At 39.3% G+C, this 21,870-nt stretch overlaps 1 protein-coding gene across 1 annotated transcript in view; it reads right to left on the bottom strand.

Moving 5' to 3' along the window:
• Positions 1–8,524: 8,524 nt before the first annotated feature.
• The window catches only part of LOC124290061 (zinc finger protein 345-like), a 29,874-nt gene continuing 16,528 nt past the window's right edge, over positions 8,525–21,870 (bottom strand). The window contains exons 3-7 of the mRNA XM_046726753.1: positions 20,910–21,110; positions 18,778–18,943; positions 12,341–12,433; positions 9,622–10,766; positions 8,525–9,371 (exon numbers count right to left, since the gene is read on the bottom strand). Of these exons, the coding sequence (XP_046582709.1) occupies positions 8,787–9,371; positions 9,622–10,766; positions 12,341–12,433; positions 18,778–18,943; positions 20,910–21,110 (2,190 nt within the window). The 3' untranslated portion in view covers positions 8,525–8,786. The remainder of the gene's footprint in view (positions 9,372–9,621; positions 10,767–12,340; positions 12,434–18,777; positions 18,944–20,909; positions 21,111–21,870) is intronic.

Below are 21,870 nucleotides of genomic sequence, written 5' to 3'. Positions count from 1 at the left end.
CGCCCTAAAATCACCCCCAGAGAACACAACTTCCTGAGAACTATAGCTCTGAGGAATCGATTTGTCACAGCCCCTGATTTGAAGATGGAATTCTTCAGAGCCACAGGAACGCGCATTGTTAGAACTCTTCTGTACGAAACAGGCTCCGTAGCAGAAGTCTTAAGTCAAGACATCCATTCAAAGGCGTGACGATGTCAGCTAAACACTGACGTCTTCATTATTGGTGGGCTCATCAACGTCAGAGGTGGGGAAACCGGCAATGGCGACATGTGATGTTTAGTGATCCTGCTTTTGTTTGCGATTCACGGATGGACGATTGCGTGTGTGGCGTCGCCGAGGAGAGCGTTATGGGAGACCCACGCTACATGAACACGATTCTTATGGAGGCGGCTCTATCATGGTCTGGGGAGGAATTTCTTTCAATAGGAGGACTGATTTAATTCTTGTACGGGGGTAATTTGACAGGCCAGCGATATATGGATGAGATCTTACAGCCACACGTGGTTCCAATGGCTCACAGGGCAGGTGATAGTTGTTTTTCAGGACGATAATGCTCGTGTTGCCGTGAACTTCTTTCAACAACAAGGTGTTACAACTTTACCCTGGCCAGCTAAAACACTAGATCTATCCCCCATTAAACATCTGTGGGATGTTTTTGGGCGTCGAGTGCGTCTCTGGCAGCCTGCACCAGCAAATCTTGATGTGTTAGGTAGAGCACTGCAGTAAGAGTGGCACTTGATTCCAAGGGCGACAATTCAGCGTTTGGTGTCCAGCATGCCTGCAAGGTGTCGTGCATGTATTGCTGCTCATGGTGGACACACTCGTTATTAAGTATTTCTGACATACTGATTAAATAAAACATGCTTCACAAAGTCAGGGGGTTCCTTTATTTTTTGTGCCGAGTATATGTGTCTCACATATTTGAGAAACGCACCCGGATGTATTTTCAAAGAAAATGAAAAGGGTCGTCCATTATTTTACATATATCTTCAATAGAAATCTTGTTTTTCCAGCAAACATTCCCGTGACCCACTGTGGTGGTAGGGTCAAGATAACGGGTGACCTTGTCAAGTTGTAAGAACGGTTTGAGTACAATAAGACAACATCTAAATCTTGTGGCTACACGTCAGTCATATACGTTGTGATGTAGACATGATATGGTCACTCACCATGTACAGAGGGTACAGCAGGAAGAGGCACGCAGTCAGGGATGAGGACCACATTGTTCCTCGTGCTAACAGTATGTTCCTGGCCACTGGTAATCTCTTTCTTTGATAAGGTAAACGGAATCAGGTCATCACGAGGTCAGCACCTTCTGTCCGTGGTTTTAGTTGTGATGTAATCATCATCAACACTTAAACGCTTGTTTGGCAAAACATTTAAGATTTTAACATATTTGTACGGCGGATGTCGAAAGCGAATATTTATATGTGATGCTAGTATTGAGGTGTATAGTCCACAGAAATATTTTGTGTCACCCGACTAGGCTAGGAAAACACTTATCAGGTTTTAATCACCAGTAGACGAATCTGTTCATGTAAAGCCCTGTTTTAAACACATTCGTTGACATTTAGGAAGAGTTTAATTCTTCCTGGCAACCAATCACAGTGTTATGATTCTTTTCACTACTTGCACTGTCCATACGTTGCGTGTCATCGCAACAACATGTATCCATGGGGGGCAGGAGGCCTTACATTGGCAATAACCTATCTTGATCTTGATCATCAATACTGATCATGTATCTGTCAAGAAACCCAATAGCGATCAATGGTCCAGCTGTTTTAACATCTCAAGTTCATTGTTCAAGAGTCGCGTTGCTTAGTCATGGCAGGATCCGCTAGATAGTGATTCTCGTGGTCACAGGGAGAAATCGTAGTATGACTTTACTTAAACTGATGGATTGTATAGATACTTACAATTCGGGGACCCGTGAAGATCCGGGGTAGAATAGGTCCATGCTTGCCACAAAAGGCGACTGTGCTTGTCGTAAGAGGCGACTAACGGGATCGGGTGGTCAGGCTCGCTGACTTGGTTGACACATGTCATCGGTTCCCAATTACGCAGATCGATGCTCATGCAGCTGATCACTGGATTGTCTGGTCCAGACTCGATTATTTACAGACCGCCGCCATATAGCTGGAATATTGCTGAGTGCGGCGTAAAACTCAACTTGGTTTCACTTGAATACACAGCGCCAGTTAGAAAGTCCACAAATGGGTTGAGCCCATTTTGGGATTCGAACCCACAACCTCAAAGTCAGGCACCTAATCGCCAGGACACAAAGTCAGCAACCTAACCCACTCAGCCACTGCGGCCTTCACTATTGACATTTAATGATAAGAAATCTTCCAAATCACTTCCATGATTACAGTTTGTGCATATTCCTGCCTCCAGTGGGATTCTATCACAACCATACCTACCACGTAAATAGTGAATCTTAGGTTTCTCTTAGCACATCTATGTTTATGATTTGGAAGATTACTTAGATATGATTCATAACCAAAATTTACTTTAGTGTGTGATGTATTGATCTTGTAATCGTTGTTTTAGAAATGAGTGTGTCAGTGAGTGAGTTTAGCTTTACGCTGCACTCAGCAATATTCCAGCTGTATGGCGGCGGTCTGTAAATAATCGAGTCTGGTAAAACAATCCAGTGATCAACATCGAGGACACTGATCTACGCAACTGGGATGCGATGACATGTGTCAACCAACTCAACGAACGTGACCATCTGATCCCGTTAGTCTCCTCTTACGACAGGCATGGATTGCTGAAGCCCGATATCTAACACGGATCTTGACGGGTTCTGGTAATTAACTGTTCTAACAACCCACATCCAGCTTAGTGTAAACTGCTCGAAAATGACTCAACCGATGGGCCAAGCAGTTGTATATAAGTTGATAGGGGTGTGAATCGTCTACGTTGGTCAAGGAACGTGAGGCAACTGGTACGATATCTTGACATGCACAATATCGTCTGTCACAACGACAACTCTTTTCTTTTAACTCTTTTCCAAATATTTACGTTTTGGGGGAAACAATCTAGGTGTGTACCTTCTTTCGTACGTCAGTTTAGAATACAGTTCAAAGTGGGGTTAAACCCAGCTCACTCACTCATTCTAGGAGGTTATTTTCTTAACTGCTTCTACTCCTGTCGTGTATGGTGACATTGTTGAATGTACCCTCTCCACATGGATAAGTGACCAGGCGTCTGTACAAGGTGGACCTGCCTCTAGTGGAGAATGATATCTGTTCCCTTCTGATGGACCCGACAATCCCCAGGTCCGAGTTGTGTGCCGGCAACAAGTGCAGGGGACACGACAGCTGTCAGGTAGCCATTTTCGAATTTCAAGGGTGTTCTATCTCGACAAATATACATATACATGTATCCTCAGGACCCGTTACCCATCTTAACTTTTGTGCCCCATTTGACACTCAGAATATTCATCAAGTCTCATTTTGGATACGATCGTTTAGACAGACTCTTCAGCGGGTTTAGGGAGGTTTTCATGGTGAAAAATCATTCGGAATCATTATTATGACATTATTCTTCAATTCCCTGAAACAATACGAGTGTTGCTTAATGAAATTCCATATGTATTATGAAATATGGTAATAAGGACTGGTACAAAATATGTTTCGTTAAACATTGAAGAAAGGGACTCTATTTTCTTTAGCGGTATGCAAGGTGAGCATGCAGCCGAAAAAAAGGCCGCAATAACTCTCGGGTTGTTAAGAACGTTTGAAGGTTGTTACAGTTTCTGGAATAAAAGGCTCAACTGCACAGTATATAATACCAGCAATTTCAATATGCAGATATATCCCAGGACACATTTCTTCATCATCATCACTATTACTATGCTTCTTGTATTAGGAAGTACTAGACTCGTCATCACCATCATCATCATCATCATCATCATTACTACCCATCACCATCATCATCATCATCATCATCATCATCATTACTACCCATAACACCAACATCATTATTTGTTTTCATTTACAAAAATGAATTATTGTTTTTACGGTATTATTATCACTATTTTTGTACACTAGACTGATTACATGTTGTTCTCTAATTCCTGGGTGACTCCAGCGGGCCACTGGTTTGCAAGAGGTACGGCATATGGGAGGTGGCCGAAATAGTATGATGGGGCTACAACTACGCAGGCGCATACACGCCGGGTGTGTATCCGGATGAGGGAGCTCACTGGAGTACACTATCTCTAGACTGTTGTCACATCCTGTACACTATCTCTAGACCGTTGTCACATCCTGTACACTATCTCTAGACCGTTGTCACATCCTGTACACTATCTCTAGACCGTTGTCACATCCCTGTACACTATCTCTAGACCGTTGTCACTTCCTGTACACTATCTCTAGACCGTTGTCACTTCCTAGTACACTATCTCTAGACCGTTGTAAAATCCTGTACACACTATCTCTAGATTGTAAAGAATCGTTGTCACTATCTGTACACTATCTCTAGACCGTTTGTAAAATCCTGTACACTATCTCTAGACTTCGTTGTCACTTCCTGTACTTCCTGTACTATCTCTAGACCCGTTGTAAAATCCTGTACACTATCTCTAGACCGTTGTCACTTCCTGTACACTATCTCTAGACCGTTGTCACATCCTGTACACTATCTCTAGACCGTTGTCACATTCTGTACACTATCTCTAGACTGTTGTCACATCCTGTACACTATCTCTAGACCGTTGTCACATCCTGTACACTATCTCTAGACCGTTGTCACATCCTGTACACTATCTCTAGACCGTTGTCACATCCTGTACACACATTAAACACGTAACAAACACGTCTTTATCATGTGCATGCATGTGAAACCACTGAGTCAATTGAAACTGAAGTTCTCGAATCTGTCTGAGTGATCGGTCATAAGCCCTTTGATGCCTTAAAGCTATAAGATGGCTGTCGACCTGTACGGATGTCATGGCGTCTAACTCTTTGCGGTATTATCAACTCGTCACATTTATTCTCTTCACACTTTGCGAACCAGGATAGAGCAACTGGCACAGACACATAATTATATTCATTTAGTTTTCTGACCATTTTGACTCAACATGGCGACCATTTGAAGACATATCTGAACATGCTTTTAACGAATGGCGGTACGTTTTCTACTGATCATAAACACTCCACGGTACAGACTACAACGTACAACGTGTGTGTCGCATGTTGTATATGTTGTACATATCATACATATTTATTTTGTATATGGGCCTCTGGCCTTCATGCAATAAACTGATTGATTGATTGACTAACATATCTAAACATATTGAGATGCGTATTTTAAGCACATTCAAGTAACAAAATAAAACAATTGTCATCAGAAGATGACATATCCCCACGGCCCCAACATCTTTGAAAGAACAAATCATCAGACAGTTACTTGATTTTAGACTAAGTGCAAATCGTTTCCACGGAAATCATGAAAAACATAAATGACAAAAATCGGCAAATGGTAAAAGGCACCACTTCAAGATCTGCCTAACATGTCTGCCAAGTTTTACTGAAAGATGTTAAGAAGTTTTTGAGCTGTGCTCCAGAAACAAAACCTACCCCTCCCATTTGAGACTAAGTCCGAATTGTTTCCACGGAAACCGAGAAAAATATAAATGCCGAAAAGATGTAAAGAGTAAAAGGCATCACTTCGGGATCTGCCTAATATATCTGCCAAGTTTTGTTAAAAGATATCAAGAAGTTTTCGTGCTGTGCTCCGGAAACAAAACCCACCCCTAACTTTTGAGGATAAATCCAAATCGTTTCCATGGAAACTGAGAAAAATACAAATGCCAAAAATCTGTAAAGAGTAAAAAGCATCACTTTGGGATCTGCCTAACATATCTGCCTTTTGTTGAAAGATATTATATCTGCCAAGTTTTGTTTCCATGAAAGATATTAAAAATCTGTAAAGTTTTTGGGATCGAGTTGTGCTTTTCGCGTTGTGCGGAAACAAAACCCACCTCTCCCTTTTGAGACTAAGTCCGAATCGTTTCCATGGAAACTGAGAAAAATACAAATGCCAAAAATCTGTAAAGAGCAAAAGGCCCCACTTTGGGATCTGCCTAACATATCTGCCAAGTTTTGTTGAAAGATATTAAGAAGTTTTCGCGTTGTGCTCCGGAAACGAAACCCACCCCTCCCTTTTGAGACTAAGTCCAAAACGTTTCCCATGGAAACCAAGAAAAATAAAAATGACAAAAATCTGTAAATAGCAAAAGGCACCACGTTAGGTTCCGTTTGATATATCTACCAATTAAAGTTGGAAAATGTTGAACGGTTTTTGAGTTATGCTCCGGAAACATGATTACGGACTGACGAGGCGTCGACTAAATCCCCCCGCATTACATGCCGGGGGGATAAAAACACGGAAATAATTCTTGCTTTGATGCACGATGCATTTGCTTGACCTGGCTATGTCAACGTTGCCTTACAAAAGCAAATAAGAAATATAACAATAAAGATCCCGATGGGACAAATGCACATGCCTGGAAAGCATAGTTTCACACCAAGTATAGTTAATAATATTGACGTGTAATAATCAGGGCCTAGATTTTCAAAGCTTTATTAGCGCTAAGATAGTCTAAGTCCCATACATCAACATCAACTTACGACTGTCTTAGTTCGTAGAGAGCTTTGAAAATCTAGGCCCAGGGTTAGAACTGGTCTTCAGCAACCCATGTAAGTAAGAGGGTAGTAGGGCGCAGACACGAATATTTACAGACTGCCGCATATAGCTGAAAGGTTGCCGAGCATGGCGTTTAAGAACAAACAAACCTAACCAAAGAATACTACACATACTTAATAAGTTACATAACTGATACGAACCATTCTTGCATTTAACCCAGGGGTTGTGTGTGGGGGCGGGGTTGGGGGTGGGGTGGTGGCGTAGCCCAGTGGTTCAAGCGTTCGCTAGTCATGCCAAAGGCCCGAGTTTGATTCCCTACATGGCTACAACGTGTGAAGCCCATTTCTAGTGTCACCCGCCTTGATATTTCTGAAGCGGCGTAAAACTCCTGGTACGACTTCTGCCCGTATCCCCCCTAAATTTTAACGATGAGGAAAAATTTCTTTGAGTGGCATGTTCAAAAGTTGGATATGTCTTTCAGTATGTCCAGATACGATCAAAGAAACATGTTAAAACTCATCCTTATCAGGTGATATGATTTGACTAGAATGAATTTTAAAGGGGGATACGGGCGGAAGTCTTTCCAAACTCCTCACACAAGCCAAGGTCCCAATTTGTTGGCTTATTGAGTCAAAAGCCAAAATACCCATAAAAAATGCCCAGGGTGCATACCTCCAAAAAAGTTTAAGCTTTCAGCTTTGGAAACGATTCCAACACTTATCTGAACCCAAATCCCAGTTGTTATTGTCGAAGGAAACTTGCACTTGGAAAACTGCTGAGCTCGTGCTGGCGGTCTCGTGACTGGGGCTCCTGTGTCTACAACTTATTCACATATTTTACTCACCATAATTCAACTGGTACAGACTGTCAAAAAGTCAATATGCAAATCTTTGGAAGTATAAAACGTCCAATAGACTTACTGTTTGTAACACAAGAAGCAGCATGCCGCTGTGTTGGCCCATGACACTAATCCAGTGAGACAGACGCACTATTTCTCTGCCACCTAGCTGACCGGTGCGTGTCGGGCTGAGAAACTATATTTCACTAAAAGTCAGGACATGGTCTTTCGAAGGCTTAAAAAAAATGTCACACCAGACATTAATGAGAGAAGTGATTCATGTGGTGGATAGAAACAGGAGCAAATGCATCGGACACTAATCCAGCGTGACCGGTGTACTGCCCACAGTCCCTCCAGACTGACCGAGATATGACAAGTAAGAGACCATATCTCACTAGAAGTTAAAAACAAGGAGTTAAAGAAAACTGACGTGAAACGCCACACTGGACATTGGCCATGAGAATGATTAATCTAGTGGACTTAGCTGGATCAACCTGCCAGATTGTTTGTGGCCAGTATGACGTTTAAGAGAGGGGGTACGCTGGTTAAAATGCAGCCAAGCCCCACTCTCAAACAGATCCCAACCGACTCTCACAGACGACACTACCGCCAGCTAGGAGGGGCTCTCTGCCCTCTCTGCCTGCCTCTACCTACAGCTGTTTGGACCCAGCCGGGACCATGCTGACCAGACCAGCCCTGTGGACTCTGTGATGGGACTGTGGACTCTGTGATGGGACTGTGACTGAAATAAATATTCCAATTTCTTGCAAACCTTTTGTTGTCGCCTGTTTTACTTTGTTACACTTAGTGTTTTAAAATTGATATAGCAACGAATAGTGAGCAGTGTATTCATGTTGTATTCAAACTTGTTCTTTTGAAGTTAGAACTAATGGTAATGGCTAAAGCCACATGGGTACAATGTGTGAAGCCCATTTCTGGTGTCTCCCGCCATGACATTGCTGAAGTAAAACTAAGCTCAGTCAATTAATCTTTTGATGTCATTATTCTGATCTTGAAGACAGAATACGATTGAATGTATGACATTTATTTTTCCCAACATATATTTACAATATTTCATAAGAGCATTATAAAAGCTTGGCAATTTAATCACAATTCAAATAGCATATCTTAAAAGACGGTACAAAATAATAATTCTTGCAATCACCTGAGTATATATATTTCATTTAGAGTGTAAATATACATTTAAACACATTCAAGTTCCATGCATCAGTAAACAAAAACTACTATGTGCTAAGTTATATTATTGCACTACCCCATTAAAGAATGTTTATTAATTGTGACATGGTATATGACTCTTAAAGGAAGACCTATATGTAAACCCCTTCCCACACTCACTACACTTGTAAGGTTTCTCTCCAGTGTGACATCTCATGTGTTTCTGCAGGTTACTTGCTTGTGTAAACCCCTTCCCACACTCACTACACTTGTAAGGTTTCTCTCCAGTGTGACATCTCATGTGTTTCTGCAGGTTACTTGCTTCTGTAAACCCCTTCCCACACTCACTACACTTGTAAGGTTTCTCTCCAGTGTGACATCTCATGTGTTTCTGCAGGTTACTTGCTTGTGTAAACCCCTTCCCACACTCACTACACTTGTAAGGTTTCTCTCCAGTGTGACATCTCATGTGTTTCTGCAGGTTACTTGCTTCTGTAAACCCCTTCCCACACTCACTACACTTGTAAGGTTTCTCTCCAGTGTGACATCTCATGTGTTTCTGCAGGTTACTTGCTTCTGTAAACCCCTTCCCACACTCACTACACTTGTAAGGTTTCTCTCCAGTGTGACATCTCATGTGTTTCTGCAGGTTACTTGCTACTGTAAACCCCTTCCCACACTCACTACACTTGTAAGGTTTCTCTCCAGTGTGTGTCATCTCATGTATTTCTGCAGATTACTTGCTTGTGTAAACCCCTTCCCACACTCACTGCACTTGTAAGGTTTCTCTCCAGTTCGACATCTCATGTGTTTCTGCAGGCTACCTGCTTCTGTAAACCCTTCCCACACTCACTACACTTGTAAGGTTTCTCTCCAGTGTGACATCTCATGTGTTTCTGCAGGTTACTTGCTACTGTTAACCCCTTCCCACACTCACTACACTTGTAAACCTCTCCAGAGTGACATCTCATGTGTTTCTGCAGGTTACTTGCTACTGTAAACCCCTTCCCACACTCACTACACTTGTAAGGTTTCTCTCCAGTGTGACATCTCATGTGTTTCTGCAGGTTACCTGCTTGTGTAAACCCCTTCCCACACTCACTACACTTGTAAGGTTTCTCTCCAGTGTGACATCTCATGTGTTGCTGCAGGTTACTTGCTACTGTAAACCCCTTCCCACACTCACTACACTTGTAAGGTTTCTCTCCAGTGTGACATCTCATGTGTTTCTGCAGGCTACCTGCTACTGTAAACCCCTTCCCACACTCACTACACTTGTAAGGTTTCTCTCCAGTGTGACATCTCATGTGTTGCTGCAGGTTACTTGCTTGTGTAAACCCCTTCCCACACTCACTACACTTGTAAGGTTTCTCTCCAGTGTGACATCTCATGTGTTTCTGCAGGTCACCTGCTTGTGTAAACCCCTTCCCACACTCACTACACTTGTAAGGTTTCTCTCCAGTGTGACATCTCATGTGTCTCTGCAGGTTACTTGCTTCTGTAAACCCCTTCCCACACTCACTACACTTGTAAGGTTTCTCTCCAGTGTGACATCTCATGTGTTTCTGCAGGTTACTTGCTTGTGTAAACCCCTTCCCACACTCACTACACTTGTAAGGTTTCTCTCCAGTGTGACATCTCATGTGTTGCTGCAGGTTACTTGCTACTGTAAACCCCTTCCCACACTCACTACACTTGAAAGGTCTCTCTCTTATCACACATTTGTGTCTATCTAAAGAGTCTGAATGTTTAAATGTTCTCCCACATTTGAAACATGATAACACTTGTACTGATCTAAAATGATTTCCGTTAGCTTCTCTATTTCTGTAGTCATTTTGTGGGATCTTTAAATCAACTGATGGTTCCGTTTTCACACATTGTCTGCCTTTCTGATTTCTCTCTTCTGTGGCAGAGAGAGGCACAAAAATGAATCCAGAACCCAACTTGAAAGTGAAATCTCTGACACTGTATCCATACAACTTGGCCATGGCGCAGATCTGATCAGTGACTCGGCCCTCGTGTTTGTTCTTCATGTGTTTCCACAGGTAGCCAACGGAGTTGAAACTCAGATAACAGCTATCACATGGATAGATATCTGTAAGGTTAAAACATGAACATTAAAATAACATAATAGCTTACCATTTATATAACTATTCACAAGCATTGACTTCAGTACTTCCAGAGACAAGTAAAAATCTAAGACTACTTGCAGTCTTCTAAATCTATTTTTCAATTGCAATCTGTACTGGTTTGTGTTCTGGATAGATTTTACTCAAGTTTTCTATCTACTCAACCTCTCACACCACTATTACTAAACATTTGAATTCAGACAGATGGTGAAGGTTTCAGGCAACAGGATTTCAGATCAATTTTGATTTTTAGAACATTGACTTTTTGTCACCTGGAAAATTTGTTTCAATTAGAAAGAGTCATATCAAAAACTGATACAATAATGACAATGTCTTCTTGCCATTGATATCTTGCAAAGCGCTGAAACTACCTCTATACATATTTATAACAGCTGTCAGTCCTATAGTCCGTTTGGCTCAAAAATGGACCGATGAATTTTAATCTTACTCAAACTAATAAACATAAAATACTCAATGAAACGCTGATCATAATCAAAACATCATACCCACTCTGAGGTTTTTGCAGAATTTTTGTGCTAACAATAATAAAGTTTAACAAACTATCATTAAAATATTGACACAGTTCACTGTTTGTTACGAGGGAGGAGTGCAGGGAAAGGGACAGTCAGGTGTTCAAGAAGCACTGACAAAGTTATTTATTCATTAACCTGTGCTGTGCCGTCTCCATCCGTTCTCAAACACCTGGCTGTCCCTTTCTCTGCACTCCTCCCTCGTAACAAATAGTGAACTGTGTCAATATTTTAATGATAGATTGTTAAACAACCTTTTTATTTTTAGGACAAAAATTCTGCAAAAACCTCACAGAGTGGGTATGATGTTTTGATTATGATCAGCGTTTCATTGAGTATGTTATGTTTATTAGTTTTCGAGTTAGATTGCAATTCATCGGTCCCCTTTTGAGCCAAATGGACTGTAGCTGAGAGGGTCTGTTATAGCCACAAAGATAACCATGATTGATGGATAACATCTGCTTTTGTAAAGCAGATGTACACAAGCAGCTAGTATTAGATGCATTAACAACAAATTCTGTGAATTACTTGTCTTTAACTGTCAAATTTCTATTCAATATCTATGTTTGTGTACTAAATATATAAAATTATATCCTGATTATTTCATGATTACCAATTGCAATGTTATGTATGGCTGCTTTATGAATGAAAAACTGGAGAATGTATGATGCAAAACAAATTTCCCTTGGGACAATAAAGAATTATCTTATCTTATCTTTATATACCGGTACTGTAAGACACATTTGAGTCAAGTTCTTTACCAATGCACTCATGTTAATCAATGTAAATTTTTAGTCTAATGTTTTACCACCCTTTTCATCATGTTACGTTACAACACAGATTACAATACAATCACTTGCATGTATACCGAAATACCGCTATTTCGGTAAACTAAAGAAAATGTTCTACTTTGTCATCTATCAACTTCTATGAACTTTCCATTAAACAATTCATTATCAGGAAAGATTAATTATGGGTTTCTTGGCAAAACCTATCACACAGAATACTACCACCTGGAATTGCTGAATGATGTACTTTAACTTCTCTTCTTATTCCCAGGTCCCGTGCATAGTCCTGTCCATACCAAACCAGCATCTCATGACCTGATGTAAACAAATCACCACATGAGTTTCACATCTGTCAGCATTGCAATGGTACAGTGCATTTAAAGCTAGGGACAGCCTCCAGTCAGACATAATACAAATAGTAAATCAGCATGGTATAACCAATATACCAGCATAATGCAGTATCCCAGCGGGCACACAACGTTGAATCAACCTTGAATCAACGTTGAATTTTGGTTGTTTGGTTGATCAACCTTTCATAAACGTTGATTCAACGTTTATCATGCGACCAAAGAAAGTTAGTCAAGATTCGTTTAGTTGTCAACGCTGTTTCAACGTAAGGAACCAACAAAATGTCAACTAATTGTTTCCTTGGCAAATTTGATACATAATTCATATTGGTAATAGGTATCCAACTTAGCAACTATCATTTCGGAACATTATTTTCATAAAAGATCAAGATCGAGCTAGTGACAGATATAATCTTATATATTGTTTGATTGTGCATCGATCAACGGACGGAAATATTACGTAAATCGCAATTTTAGGTATAAAGTCATCACTTATCCAAATTGCAGTACATTTGATATTTTCCAACAAAACTGTGAAAATTGTATAATTCCCGACAATTTGCTTTCAAACACATGCCAGATGTTGACCTGTCGATCGCCTCGTTTGGCCATATCCGGACATGCGGACAAATTATCGCCAAAGGCAGCATGAAGGCAGCTAGCGAGGTTCGGTTCAATGCAATATCGTTCTATTTTCGCCATCTTCACGGCATGCTGGTGTTTATTTGGTAAGTATGTCCTTCATGTATTCTGAAAACGTAGGAATCTAGCAGGTCAAAGTAGCAAGAAACTCCGAATTAGGGCTCATGTTTTATCTCACAAGGTTACCGGTACGTCACAGTACGTTTCTCAAAATTTAGTGGAAGCCCGTGCTTTCCATGAACTTGTTTTGTTATTTTTCAATATATTTACATGCATATATTTGGCATTTTATTATATAATCGAATAATATTTCCTTTCGTACCCATCACCTGATTTGAATTTTGCAAATATACATTTTCAAATAATCAATGAAGTACATCAATATAAGGAACCGTTCATAATTAAATATATGGCTATGCGGTGGGGTGATGATTGTAAGGGGTGGGGTGTCACCCATTTTTTCAGGGGAGCTAAGGGGTCAGCATTTTTGTACACACGCACTATGTTTAATATGATGCTTAGAAATTATTGGAAGGGAGAGGGCGCCATAGATAATGTACATGACATGCAGGGTGGGCCGTCCCACATTGGGGAATTCACATTGTACATGCTTCTCCATAAAAATCAACATCACCCAAAGCCATACATTATGAATGGTCCCTAAGGGCAGCTATACAAAATCGGATAGGATTAATCAACATTTTATATTGCATCCCATTATTATGAACATTTGTTCGTTTGAATAGATCTATCAGTAAATTATGCATTGAGCACGCCCTGAACCCTGTCAACATATGTATATTATTTGGGGGGAGGGGGGAGGGGGGTGGTGGAGAATGGCGTAAGGAAATGCAACGATATTTTCACATCAAAATGTCTTGTAAAAGTCTTTGTTAAGGATGAAATTGTATATAATTTATTTGAACTTTTATTTATTTACAAAAAGTGTAACTTCACTAATGATTCTTTGATGGGACAATTAACAAAACTGCACCCACATACTTTCATTCTTACACTTGTTTGGAAGGGATATCATTATTCATGTCTCTTAAAGGTTAAAATCTTACATACAAAAGAAGTAATGTTAAAGTAAGGAACATTTAATTATGAAATAATCTATAATTTTAATGGAATTTGCAGAAATCTCATCTTCTTAGACTGGGTGGCGGCAATTTTGTGGATCACATAAAAGGAGCAATGCTAAGGTCACACGTTTTTAACATTTCACTTGTTTCCAGTATATCCACCACAAAGATTAAGAGAAAGATGATAACGCTCTTTCATTACCACCTGTTTTGAATATTTGTGATGTTTTGTCATTTTTGGTGATAATAGTTGGACTTTATTTTCATTTATATATAATAAGGTTCATCATTTAAGAGAAAAATTTGACAATGATTTCTCCCAGAGATGTTTAGCTTAATGAGCACTCCCTTGCTTGGCGCCATATTGTTTTTCGCCGTAAACAGCTGGATGCGAGATAGCACGCGAGAGGACAGAAGTCATACATTTATAGATATATATAGATGTTTATTGCTGGAAGGCACACTCTTCAGGTATTTGGTCAGCTGTAGAATTTGAATATGATGTTTCTTTATTATTGTCAATCTAATATGTGTGCAGTGAAACATACTGAGATTTGGAAGAGTCCATTATTTAAAGTACAGGTGTTGTTAGATATAAGCATTTTATGTACATGTTCCCTTGTTAAGATCATCTATTGAGTATATTAGAGAGAAGGTGTATATTTGTAGTGTTTTAAATCAGAGTTATTTTCAGTGTACGACCTACATTTCAATATGTTTTGGCCACCTGTCACCCCTTTGGTCAAATAGAGTAGGACTTCCATTTCTTGGAATTGAGAGTCAGAGATGCACTGTTTCCAAGAATTTGCGTGTGCCAGCAATGTTTGTTTACGAGTACATTAAAGTCTTTTTGAGTGTAGATTGGAGTTGTAAGAGATGTTATTCAATGTCTTATTATTCAGGATATGATAGATTATTTCTGGCAGTGTAGAGTTTAATCTCATTATTCTATTGTTCATGATTCAGAGAAGCAGTTATGACGTCGCAGATAATACGCCCACATAATTCATTATATGAGAGATTTTCTAAGCGTTCCTATCAGAGATTAAGTGTAGACATTTATGAATTATAAAGAAGTTATTTATCTGAGTTTTATGAGTGTACAAATGACAAAGAGAGAGAGAGTAGATAATAGAGAATATATTGTATACTTATGAGAGCTCATTATTGTTTTCAGAACTCCATGATCCAAATGGTGTTGGGAGACCTCCCACAATAGACTTGTTCTTTGACCTGTGAACCACCACCCATTTTGTTTACTTATCATTTCATGTAAAATGGCTTTTGTGAGTGAGTTGAGTTTTACGCCGCACTCAGCAATATTCCAGCTATATTGCGGCGGTCTGTAAATAATCGAGTCTGGACCAGACAATCCAGTGATCAACAGCATGAGCATCGATCTGCCCAATTGGGAACCGATGACACGTGTCAACCAAGTCAGCGAGCCTGACCACCCGATCCCGTTAGTCGCCTTTTACGACAAGCATAGTCGCCTTTTATAGCAAGCTTGGGTTGCTGAAGGGCTATTCTACCCCGGACCTTCACGGGTTTTGTTACAATTTATGACTCCTGGTAGCAAAATTGCTACATCAGTACAACTCCTATAAATTTGAAATAATCATTTCCGAGAATCTCTAAAGAAAACTAAATCTGACAGAATAACAACAATCTTCCATTGTTTTGCAGGACAATGTCAAACAATTTGATGTCAGGAGTGAATGTTGATGGGCAAAACGGCAAGTTTTCTTTTAAGAATACAAGGTTGTATTCAATCATCTCTGGTAAGTTAATTACCAAGTGCAGCATATTCATCATGACCATAGCAAATAATATATGACAGGAAAGCATCGTTGGTGGCGTAAATGTCACTTTGATGCTATATGCAGATGATATAGTGTTATTAGCACAACAGAGATCACCTACAGACTATGTCATGTGTGATGTTTTACATTATGCATTAAACCATGTTTCTCTGTGCGTGTGTGTTCATAAAGATTTCATGAAAAGTGACTTGTTTTATGTGCTGTTTTAAGGTATAGTTCCTGGTCATCTTGGATCCCTTTCATGGTGAAAGTAATTGCATTGTGTTTATTCAGGGGGTCCGTCCAATAGCTGAAATTCAGACAAAATAATGTCTCGGGACAATTTCCACCTTTTCAAGGTAACAATACAACAGTAAATAGTTTTTCTTAATTTGGAATACTCTTTTCTTCTTACTGGAATTATACGTCCAACTGATATAAAACTTAAATGAACATTATATTGAATGTGGAATTTTAACCAAGTATTTTTTAATCAGGTAAATATTTTTACGGCAATTTTCTGTTTGAACACTGTTTATTGCAGGTAGCTTTTGGGGTATTTTAGCTGGATGCAGGAGTTTGGTGCTACTTTAGTGTAGTTTAAAGATGAAGTGCGAGTCTATTTACAGGAAAGCGTAATACCTCTCAGACACAACCACGGAACAACCTATTTTCAACGTTACTAGTATGTCACACTTCAACGTTGATTCCACGTCGGATATCTACGACAAAAAACACTTTCATATACAACCACGGAACAACCCATTTTCAACGTTAACAATATGTCACACTTCAACGTTGATTCCACGTCAGATATCTACGTCTAAAAAACTTTCATATACAACCTGTTTTCAACGTTGATAATCGGTCAAACTTCAACGTTGATTCCATGTCGGATATCTACGTCTAAAAAACTGTCATATACCTTTTTTCAACGTTGATAATCGGTCAAACTTCAACGTTGATTCTACGTCGGATATCTACATAAAAAAACTTTCATATACAACCTATTTTCAACGTTGAGAATCAACCAATTCTCAACGTTGAAACAACGTTGATGTGCCTGCTGGGATACTTTTCCAGCATTACATATTGCAGTATTTTCTTCTGTATTTCACGATACTGGGATGTATTTTTGGAAAAAAATTGTTATTTAAACAGTTCACCTTACAAATATACACAGAAATTCATTCATAAATGTTTCCCTTCGAAACTGACAAAACAAGGAACAGTGATATGTCTGTCATGACTTTGACTGTAATATTCACTAGCATGCAGAAAATAGCACCTACAATCAATATCCATCATGGTCAAACACCTTGGCGGTATATTATATCAATGGATATGGTTGGATTCTCCAAATACGCAAGTGAATCATAACAAACCTATTAACTGATAGTGTAGGATCTAATGATTTATCTACACCCATGGAATACCTAACCTGAGTTCATCTTCCCCTGCCAATCTACTAATGCTGCTACAATTCACTAGCATATTCGGTGAATGAAACCATAGCCGTTCACGAATACAATTTGTTCCGCGTGGTCACCAGAACCAAATATTAACTCATCTTTCCTATTTTGGAAATGGTGTGTGTTCTACTTACACACTTTTGTTCTTTTTCAAAGTGAGATAGGCATGAGTGGAATATGTACTAGCCATGAGGTGGTGCAAGTCATGTTAGTTTGCCAAGGCTGCACACGGCACTGTCAACCAAAACATTAGGCCACAAGCACAGGCCCTCGTGTCATGGACTTGTTTCTACCACACCCCCATTTTGTGCAGAAATATCGTCATCCATTGTGTCAAGATCATTTAGTTAGGTCCAAATCGGGTTTCAATTGACTTACAGAAATAACAATGAAGAATTGGTAGGTTTCACGATAGGTGATCGATAGGCCAATCATCCAGGAGTATGTTCACTTTAAGTTTTAATCGATTGCATGCGATGGTAGCGTAGCAATCGGCAAGGCAGGCGGGTGGGGTGCACCGAAGTGTCTAGCCTTGTTGTATTGTACTGTGTAGCATTTCAAGTCGGGGGTCATCTCAAAGTTTATTTGTTGCAGCCCTACAACCTAAAATACACAATAAATCTTCCATTAGCAACCAGTCTGTTTATTTTTGTTTCAGACAAGCATAATTCCTGCTCTACATTTCCTCTTGAGAAGTAATACCAATTTAACATTGTGTCCGAGCGTAAACATAGAGGCGAGATGTCACTTGTCAGTGACATGACTTACATCACTATGATGATTGCATGCACAAAAAGATGGAAATAGTAATTTTATATGTACATTTGACAACTTTTATGAATGATATTGTTGATTTTATTCATTAGTTTATTCAATTTATTTAATGATTTCCTCGAAACATCGTTACTTTGCTCTTTGACAATGTTATTGTAGACCCGCTGCCGAAGCATGTGTCCGAGAATCGTTTTCAATAACATTGTGCTAACTTATAATTTTAATACTGACGATAATATATGATCAAATGAAATTTAATATGTGTTTTCAGACATTGTGAAATGTTATAGGTTTAATATATGAATCATAAGTCAGGTAGGTTCCTAAAATGATGTCTCAGTTTGACGTGACTACTGCCTGGCCGATTAATCGCAGTGTTGAATGGGTTAAGAACTCATTCTTAGTTAAGTGTATATTCACAAAAAAAATCGAGATCTTTTCAATAAATACTGAATATACCAAAAATAAGAAGGGTTTTGCCATGTGCTGTTTAAGTCAATGAAATGCAGAATGGTTTCTCTGTATAGGTAAGTTCACCTGGTAAAATATGCTTGTACGATCGATAGTATATATTTCCCTCGAACTGATAAGCTGTAACATTCTGTTCATCTTCTGTCCGAGCACAGTTCACGAATCTCATCCAGTTGGCAGTCTCCATATTGGCAGCATCCACAAAGTGAGAACCACGACCATCTTCACAGACCTGAAACTCAGTAGCCATCAATGTCAAGAAGAGAAGACAACACACACCTGCAACACAAACAAATATTGCCGCACTTAACTTCTAAGGGAATTGTAGTTAGGGCGGTATTTCAATATATGTATAATTTCTGGTAAGTTAATTTTTCAGCATGACTATACATTGTTTGAAAAGTAAACCTCAGGTATTGGGATAGAGAACTTTGATAATAGGCCATTTTCAGGATCATTAGACATTTTAGGAATTTAGAATTGGCAACTGCCCTTGTATCACTAGTAAACTTCAAAATTTTAATGGGCCAGTTTTTTATTCCAATGTGCAAAATGGCCCAAGGCCCCTGCCTTCCCCGATCCCTGAAACCTGCTCACATGATAACTTCAACAAGAAGATAAAGTCATCAATATCCCCTTCAGCGGCAAAATACTCTTTATGAATATGTCTACTAGTTATGATTATGTCAAATGTTTTGGAGTGTATACAGCAAAGTGGAGGGAGAGTATTGAAAAGTTTTAAAGATCTAACTTGTTGCCATGGAAATGCAACAAGATGACATCCTAATAGTCACGGCCTAAGTCACATTTCAATGAAAACCACACCAAAAAAAATTCATTTCTTGGTCTTAACCCCAAAAGGCACATCTAAGGATCATGCTTGACATCTGTACAAAGTTTGATAAAGCTAGCATGTATAGTTTGGGAGATCTGCTCCGGACAAGAAGACATCCTCATAGCCACAGCCTAAGTCATGTTTCAATGGAAACAGCAAAAAATAAAATTCGCATCTGGGTCTGACCCCCAAAAGGCACATCTAGGGATCATGGTTGACATGTGTACCAAGTTTGGTTAAGCTATCACCAATAGTTTAGGAGATATGCTCCGGACAAAGTGTGACGGACGCTTTTTATATGCCGGATGCTTTTTATATCCCCCGCAACACTTGTATAATTAAAACGTCTTCCTGATAAGTTGTTCAATTTCTTTGCTGAGGTACCTGGCAGTATTAAAATCAGACTGGCGTATCTGTTTTGAATTAGATTAAACCTTTCCATATCAGAAACATTCAAAACATCTTCAGTGCAATAATTAATAAGAAGACAAAGTCATCAATATCCCCCTCAATGGCAAATACTCTTCATGATTATCTCTGGAATTTATGATCATGTCAAATATTTAGGTGTGTATATAGAAAAGTGGAAGGAGAGTATTGAAAGGTTTTTAAAGTTCTGCTCAAGAAAGGAGTCTAAAGTCAAATTTGTTGCCATGGAAACGCCAAAAATATTTTATTCAGAAATTCAAAACTACCAAAAGGCACCAGTACACCACCAGATCCATGTATGTGCCAAGTTTGGTGAAGAAATATTGAACGGTTTTAGAGTTCTGCTCTGGAAAACAGACCAAATTTCAGTTTTACGGATGGAAATGCCAACACAATTCCAAAACTACCAAAAGGCACCAGTACACCACCAGATCCATGAGTCCATTTTAATACCCTCGCGAAAGACGCGGATGGAATCGACGTTGCGGGGATAATCATGTTGTTACATTTGACAGCAATGGTATTATCGTGACAGCCGATTACATCACTGCTGCAAAAGTTTTGTTAATATTTGTAATTTTAATAGTGAGTACATTATGTAAAAGAAAGTTTCAAAAGCATAACTACAAATTATAACTACAGCATATTGTTGGTCAGTAGGTCAGCATTCCCTCATGGTGTTTCCTTTTCACACTGGATTTCTGCACAGCTTACATCATTTACAAGTTAATATAGATCAAAATACACTGACGTTTTTCTTTTTTGGGAAGAACAGAATCAACAATATGCTTCAGCTTCATGTATCCACCATCCCGTCCTCTTTTGATAGTACTTCACATCTTAAATGCAGTGTTTGAAATAGGGCTGAACCTTCCAAAACTTAGTCCCCTCCATAATTAACTAGCTATTGCACAGTCTGGCTCTGGTTCTGTACCTGCCAACAGTATCCAGAGTTGTGTGCTATATCAGCATCTTTAATGATGTCTCCCTGATACGGACCAAACCTTGAGCGTGCTGGGAAGTCGGTTTGGGCAAACACACCAAGGCCAGCATCTGGGATTGAGGATTGTTTAATCTCAAGACCTGGTGGAAGTGTCTTTTCGGCTCGTTCACCCTTCTTGCTTAGAGACAACACCTGCATATGGAAACATGAACACCACACATTAAGTATCAGAATAATAAGAGACAGAAATCAGACAGAAATATAATGCTTTAAAACACTTATGCCCTGCATATAGGTGAGATTCTGAGAGAAAAGGAAAAAAGAGAGAATAAATGACATAATCTCCTTCCTAAATACTTAGAACTTACTTTGATGTTTTAGAAAATATCACCAAAATTCAAACATGCATTTTGAAAGTTTCAATATATGTTATTTGAGAAAATATAACACTGTTAGTTAACATGAACTGTTACCAAAAGGAGACATGAATTTCTGATGACATATACTACTGGAATTATGACATATTATGACTGTATTACTACTTGAATAAAGTAACTGTGCATTATTATAAGTTGTAGCATTGTGATAAGGGGCATGGTTTTATGGTCCCCTGTTATGCGTATCCATGTGTAAACTGTTTGTCATATCCATCCTCTGTTCTAATATGGCCCTTTCATGGTGTGAGCGTTCAAGACTTCGTGGATTGGAGGCAATCAGATTTAGTTGTGCAATAAGCGATGTTTCAAAAGTGATCATTACCGCAAGGCCTCGGTAATTTCCTTTCGTGATACTTCTCGAAAACTAAACCTTCTTCCCCTGCGCGATGCGCAAACGTTTCTTCTAGACAGAACTCAGTCATGTTATGGCCGGATCAGAGGCGTCTCCATCGCCCCTCGCTGACAACGGACACGCTAACCATTAAAAGTCTTGTGTGTAACATCAACACAAGTCC

Source organism: Haliotis rubra, unplaced genomic scaffold (genome assembly GCF_003918875.1).
Source record: "Haliotis rubra isolate DU_JTF1 unplaced genomic scaffold, ASM391887v1 Scf1120, whole genome shotgun sequence".
In the NCBI taxonomy this organism is placed as follows: Eukaryota; Metazoa; Mollusca; class Gastropoda; order Lepetellida; family Haliotidae; genus Haliotis; species Haliotis rubra.
Note: the sequence above shows the minus strand (reverse complement) of the source record. Positions and strands in the feature narration are given on the sequence as shown.